This window comes from Sciurus vulgaris (assembly GCF_902686455.1).
Source record: "Sciurus vulgaris genome assembly, chromosome: 14".
Taxonomy (NCBI): Eukaryota; Metazoa; Chordata; class Mammalia; order Rodentia; family Sciuridae; genus Sciurus; species Sciurus vulgaris.
The window spans coordinates 63,875,267-63,882,339 of NC_136475.1; the positions used below are offsets into that span (position 1 = coordinate 63,875,267).

Consider the following 7,073-nt stretch of genomic DNA (forward strand, 5'->3'; position numbering starts at 1 on the left):
GCAACTTAGCAAGGTTCTCAGCAATATAGCAAGATCCTGTCTCAAAAATAAAAAATATAAAAAGGGCTGGGGATGTGGCTTAGTGGTAAAGTGCCTCTAGATTCAATTCCTGATGTGTGCATGCACACACGCACGCGCACAGGCACACACACACACACACATACACACACACACACAAAGAAATCAAAATACTCTGCAAATAGTAAAGCTTTGTACAAGCATTAATATCACACATTTGAGAAATTCACTAATTCAACAAATATTTACTGAATGACTTCAACTATGTGCCAATCATTATTCTAAGACACTTAAAATTCACTACACACTCTAGTTAGGAAGACAGGCAAAGGAAATAATGAAAATTAAGTGTGTATAGATATGTATGTATGGGTACACCTCTGGGGGTAAGGGGGTTTACCAGGAATTGAACCAGAACTTCAGGCAAGCTAAATAAGCACTCTTTCACTGAACAACACCCTGAACCCTGAATTAAGTATATCTGAAGGTGATGACACCTACTTGAACTCTGAATCTTTGTGTGTGTTTGAGTGTGTGTGTGTGTGTGTGTGTGTGTGTGTGTGTGTGTGCACTAGGAATTAAACCTAGGGGTTCTCTACCACTACATCCCCATCCTTTCCAGTTTGAGACAGGGCCTCACTGAGTTGCTGAGACTGGCCTGGAAATTGAGATCCTCCTGCCTCAACCTCCTGAATCACTGGATTACAGGTGTGCGCCACCACACCCAGCTGGTGAATAGTTTAGAGTTGCCTGAGTTCTTACACCAATACCATAAAAAGGAAGCACCTCACAACTACATCCAATAATTCCCACTCAAAGACTGGTCTAAACTTGAGGTTAGCCTCTTCATTTGGCAGTGGTCCCAAATCATATAATTTTTTTTTTTTTTTTTTTTAATGCAAAGTCTTTGGTTATCCCAGAAGCAAACAGGGATTTTAAAGGTCTTTAAACAAGTAATGACCTACTAGGCCAAGCCTGTGTTCCTGAGACTCAGAACTGAACCAATCTTCAGATGGCTTTTTTTCCTGGTCTTTCAGTATTGGGAACTGACCCCAGGGCCTTGTGCATGCTGGGCAAGTGCTTTACCACTGAGCTACATCCCCAGCCTCCAGATGGCATTTTTGAAGAAAGGTACTGGCCAAACAATCCAAAAGATTCTAACACTATGAATTCTCATAAGTCACAGAAATGGGCCTCAAAAGAGTCCAGAGAAACCCAGAGTATCAATAGAAAATGTATACTCTGCATAGTTTAGAACTGCTTCCCAATGCCTCCATTGCAAAAGCTCATCTACTGAAACAATCACAAATGCTTCTGTCATCTTAAACATTTGGAATCAGGGACAAACCTTAAAATTTTATTTTACCTGGGCCATTGTATAAAGCTAATTCATATTTTCAAAAACTGTATTCTTACTAGTCTAGTCTAGTATTTTACAAATTCCCTTCACTATTTTCCAACTTGCTCCTTCTAAAGCTGGAAGAGAGAAATATGAATTAACTAAAAAGGGAGAAACACATGACTAAATATAAAAAGGAACTGAGTTATGGAAACAACCTGCTTTTCAAGGCTCTAAGCAATTGAAAGAAATCTGCCAACTTTATGTATGTCTGGTATCGGGGATTGAACCCAGGGTGCTTTACCATTGACCTACAACCCCAATCCTTTTTTTTTTTTAAATGTTGAGACAAGGGTCTGGCTAAAATTACTCAGGTTGGCTTAGAACTTTTGATCCTCCTGCCTCAGCCAGTAGAGTTGCTGGGATTATAGGCATGCATCACAGAAGAATCCTGCATAACTCTCTAATCTGAAATCTCTACTTCAAGAGAGTCTGGGACCTCTTATGCCCTTTACCCAATTATCCTCCAGTGGGAAACATAATTTTTAATATTAGAATCGAGAACACTCAGTCTATACCTTGTTAAGTTCTTCTATTCTTCTGATTAGGTATGGATTGCTGGAAGAATTCTCAAAGTAGACATAATCTGTAATTAAAAGAAGTTACAGAATTTAATCTTTTCAATATAAAGTTCATATTTGGCAATGCACCACTTATTAAGTTAGTAAGAACTTAATCCATTCATTGTTAATGCAACCTTAATAGAATCTCTCCTGTGTGTACTCTACATATATCTTATTTTCCTGGCATTTTCAGTTCATGTTTCAGCAAGTTCTCCCAGACTTTTGTCCTACAGTGTCATTTCTCCACTAAACCAAGACACCTGTCCTCATCACTGAGTAGTGATGGCTTGCCAAACGTGTCCTGTGTACCCAACTTCCACATCTTTTCCCTCCAATCCAATTTGCTCTGGAGTATGCTTCTCACATAAAATTGTTGACCTCAGACAATTTCAGAGCAAGGAAAAGAAGTTTAACAGCCCAACCTACACTTCAATCACCAACTCTGAAAGAAAAAAATCAGGTGGGCTGAAGGAGGTAAGAAACACACTGACAAACTTTTCTACAGCTCTACTTGGGAAGATTATGAAGAAGCGGGAGGAGAGGGTCATTGGCAGAGGCAGAGCCTTCTGGGGATGTTGTTGGAATCTTCTCATCCTTTTACCATGTTTAATCCAGAGCCATTCAGACTCTTGTTTATAAAGAAGTCGCCGCACTTTCAACAAGGACAGAAATTTTCAAGTGCGGCTTCTCCTCTCATCTAATAGCCTCACAGAAAACTTCCCACTGTGTGTTTATCCGAGGCTGGACGACACTGTTACTGTCTACCTTAGCGGCTCTTTCCCGTCTCCCTCCTGCAAAGTGGCCTCATTTAGCCAGGCCATTCCCACCACCATCCATCAGGAGCTCGGCTAATGAGCAGAGAAGAACAAGTCTCACACACAAGCACGCCACTTATCTGAATTATTATTTTACCAGGAAAGAGGGAGGAGGGCGTCGTGAGCAGGGAGAAAGTTTGTTTGACCTTATTTCTCTCTTCTGCAGAAGCCTGGGAAGGCAGGCAGCAGAGGAAAAGTCCGGGCTGCGCTCAACTCCTCACCTCTGCCCGAGGCTCCCTGGCCCCCTACGCCCCACTCTTGGGGGTCTGGACAAAAAATGCAGGGGGGCATTGGGAAGGTGCAGGGCCCTGGCCCTGCAAACAGGCCTGTCCAGCTGTGCCCTGGCAGGGCCCCCATCGTGCCCACCCTCACTCCCACTGAAGGGGGTTGTGGGGGAGGGGTGTCCCCGTGCTCCCCAGCCCCCAGTGCCTAGAAGCCACGTGAGGAAGGGCCACCCTGGCAGGGGGCTCGACGGTCCCTGCTCCCATGGGGTTTCACGGAGGTGGGGGATGTCCGATTCATGCCTCTTGGCGGAGGCCCGGCCCTTAGGGCCGGGGCAGCGCTAGGGCAGAGGGTGGGCCCCGGCCCCGTGCGGACCCCGCGGGGGGAGGGGAGGTGGGGTGGGGGCGGGGAGCCCCGACCCCTGAGCGCCCCGGCGCCCCCCGCCCCTGCGCCCCGCGCTCCGGCGCCCGAGGCTCCAGGCGGTTAGCGTGCGCTCGCCCGGACCCCCGCTCCCGCAGCCCGCTCCCAGACGGGCCGGGTCGGGCCGAGCCTTCCTACCTCCGACCCGGTACATGTTGGCCGCCATGTCCGCCCGCCCGCCCGTGGAGCCCGAGCCGAGCCCCGCCCGCCGCCGCCGCCGCCGCCTCAGCCTCGACCGCCGCCGCCGCCTCCTCGCCGCCTCGCCGCGGGGGGAGGGGAGGGAGGGGAGGGAGGGAGGGAAGTGAGGGGAGGGGACGCCGGGGGGTGGGGGCTGGTGCCCGCCCCCAGCGCCAGGCTTGCGAAGCCTAGTGGGCCGCGCCGGGGAGGCCGGGGAGGCCCGAGCGCCGCGGGGCCGGCGGGAATTGGGGTGGGGAGGGGGAGCGGAGGCTGGGGTCTGACTGCAAGTGGAGGACCCGGGCCGGGTGCTAGCCAGAGCATAAGCCTACTCTCGCAGATGCGGGCCGGGGGCTGCTGGAGAACTGGGATGGGACCGGAGGCTCGGCCTCTCCGGGGCGCCTTTGCCCCACTGAGTACCCGGGCACCTGCCCACCCCAAGACAGGTTCTCCTTCCCGGCTTCTGACCCTGGCACCCCAGCGTGTGAGACCTCCTGCGCTTGAGCGCCAGTCTAGGTGCAAACTCTGGGATGCAAGTAAGTGCAGCAGCAGGGCGCCTTCCTCCCTCGTGGTGAGGTTTCTGTGATGGCTTAGCGCCTGCAGGCCTTGGGCCAGGAGGACCTCTAGTGCTTTCAGCTTTCTTCTGTCAGACCCACACAGGGACAGGGCTAGAAAAACCGGCTCCGTTGCGAGGTCCCCCTCAGTGCACTGGCAGGTCTATTATGGTTTACCCCCATGCTGAGCTGAACAGAACCAGCTCCCCCACATCCTGAGGCCCTGCCTCCAGACAAGGCCAGCACGTGCATGGATGGGAAATTGGGCCTTTAGTAGCATTGGGGGGGGGGGGGGGGGGTCCCTTTGTCTATTCCGAAACTTGGCCCTACAGTTCACCTTCACACACACGCACCAAAAGAGAAGATATTGTCAGTCATCTTGCTGTTAGATGGACAATTAATTGGTGAAGTGCCTAAAACCTTTAACTGGTTATTTTATACAAGGTTATTTTCCCCTGGGTGTGGTGGCGCATGCCTGTAATCCCAGCTACCTGAGAGACTGAGACAGGGGGACTGCAAGTTAGACTCCAGCCTCAGCAATGGCCCTAAGCGACTTAGCAAGACCCTGTCTCAAAACAAAAAAAGGGCTGACTGACGATATCACTCTGGTAAAGCACCCCTGGGTTCAATCCCCGGTACCAAAAGAAAAAAGAAACTATTCCCAGACATTGGTTGGTGCATAGTAAACATGAAGATGATGGCTGTCGCGGGTTGTTTGGGTTATCTGGTGACATAGCCTTGTGCTTCTGACTCTGGATTTGAAACAGCAGGGTGAGATGTGCCCAGAAGAGAAAATTGTTTTGGTTGCCTTATGATGTTCCCTTACCACAAAGTATTGAGGTGAAAAAAAAATAAGAAAAAGTGCAGCACCTTTGCCTGAATTACACAGACTGTGACCTGTTTCCTCATCTGCAAATTGGGACACTCACTCCGCAGGTGTGCTAAGGATCAGTTGTGATGATATCTGAAAATGCTTGGTAAACCAGAAAGCGTAAAGTACTATGCAAATAACAAGTGTCTGTATGCCATGTGTCAAACAGCCTATATCAGCTCTTCTAACCCAGAGAAGAAAACAAAATATTCTGTTGTGCGCACCGTATAGCTGTTGTTTATCATATTTGGTTTTTTTTTTTTTTTTTTTTTTTTGAGGTACTGAGGATTGAACTCCGGGAAACTCTACCACTGAGCTTTACCCTCCAGCCTGTTTTATTTTTTTAATTTTGAGACAGGGTCTCACTAAATTGCTGAGGCCGACTGGCCTCCTGAGTCACTGGGCGCCACCACACCCAGCCATCATAATTCTTTTACTGGAGATCCCAGCAAAAACATATTGTGACATATCTGACATCACTCCATTTCTGAGTTGCCACACAAATAGGCTGAATGAATCACCTGGAGTAATACACTAAACTAGAAGCAGTCCTGGCTTATAGTCTAGCCCTTTCCTCTGACCTAGAATGCTCTCAACCACACACACAAAAAATAAAAAAGCAAGCTATAGGATTCATTATTTTTTAAATAAACGAGCAATTTGTCCTGCCTCAAAATATTTTTGTGTTTTTGTTAGCTCTTTGCCTGCCTGTCTCATGTCCCATCTTTGCAATCCTTACCAGGTGTTTGTGGTCACTATACTAACCACAATAAATGTGTCAAAGGTGCCAAGAAAACTCCCCACAACCACACCCACCCTTTTCCCTTAGGAACTGCCTTATCCAGAAATATCCCATTAGAAGCTTTAGAAACTTGGGGGAAGAACAGAGGGTAATGATGATGGCATGACGGGACCTACTTTTGCTCTCCCTAGATCGAGGGGTTTTGTTTTTTACGATACTATGGATTGAACCCCAGGGACGCTCTATCACTGAGCTGTGTTCCCAGCTCTTTTTTAATATTTCGAGACAGGACCTCACTAAATTGCTTAACTGGCCTCCAATTTGCCATCCTCCTGCCTATCTGGGATTACAGGCATGCGCCACAGTGCCCCGCAATGCTCAATATCTTCAAGAATAAATGTAAGTTACTAAATCCCTCTGGACTCAAATTCTGCAAAATATGACTAGTGAGGATAGCTGCCTCAAAGGCTTGTGGTAAATTTTAAAGTGTTTGGCACATGTTGGAGAGCTTCAAACTTGTTAGGTCCCTTCTCTCTATTCCAGCCATTCTCATTCACCACTAAGGAAGATATGTTTCTCAGACCACACCACAAATCCCAGGGCAAATCTAGCTCTCCCATGGGTAAAATGCCCTGCAGTGCTGTTGGGATAAAAGAAACATGGGAGCCAGGGGCAGTGGCCCACACCTGTAATCCCAGGGACTAGATGCAAGAGGATGTGAAGCCAGCCTGAATAATAAAGTGAGACCCTGTCTCAGAAAGACTAGGATTTGGGCTGGGGAAATAACTGATAGAGTGTTTGCCTTGGAAGTACAAAGCCATGGGTTCAGTCCCCAGTACCACCAAAAAAAAAAAAAAAAGGCTTAAGATTTGACCCAGTTATCCCACTCCTCAGCAAATACCTAAAGGACTTTAAGTCAGCATACTATAGTGACACAGCCATATCAATGTTAATAGCAGTTCACAATAGCTAAGCTTAGGTGCCCTTCAACAAATGAATGGATAAAGAAAATGTGGTACATATACACAGTGGAATACACAATGGAATATTACTCAGCCATAGAAAAGAACGATGGCATTTGCCAGTAAATGGATGGAATGAGAGACTATCACGCTAAGTGAAATAAGTCAATCCCAAAAAACCAATGGCCCTCTCCGATATGCAAATGCTAACACACAGTGGGGGTGGGTGGAGAATGGAAGTACTTTGGATTAGACAAAGGAGAATGAAGGGAAGAGAGGGGATGGGAATAGGAAAGACAGTAGAATGAATCAGACAGAACTTTCTTAAGTTCA

The 7,073-nt window shown here is 47.8% G+C and overlaps 1 protein-coding gene across 1 annotated transcript in view; it reads right to left on the reverse strand.

The window, feature by feature from the left end:
* LOC306643690 (metastasis-associated protein MTA3-like) overlaps positions 1-3,816 on the reverse strand; it is a gene marked incomplete at its 3' end in the record, with an annotated part of 37,720 nt that extends 33,904 nt beyond the window's left edge. Inside the window, exons 1-2 of the mRNA XM_079109928.1 lie at positions 3,576-3,816; positions 1,936-2,003 (exon numbers count right to left, since the gene is read on the reverse strand). Of these exons, the coding sequence (XP_078966054.1) occupies positions 1,936-2,003; positions 3,576-3,603 (96 nt within the window). The 5' untranslated portion in view covers positions 3,604-3,816. The remainder of the gene's footprint in view (positions 1-1,935; positions 2,004-3,575) is intronic.
* Positions 3,817-7,073: the final 3,257 nt, after the last annotated feature.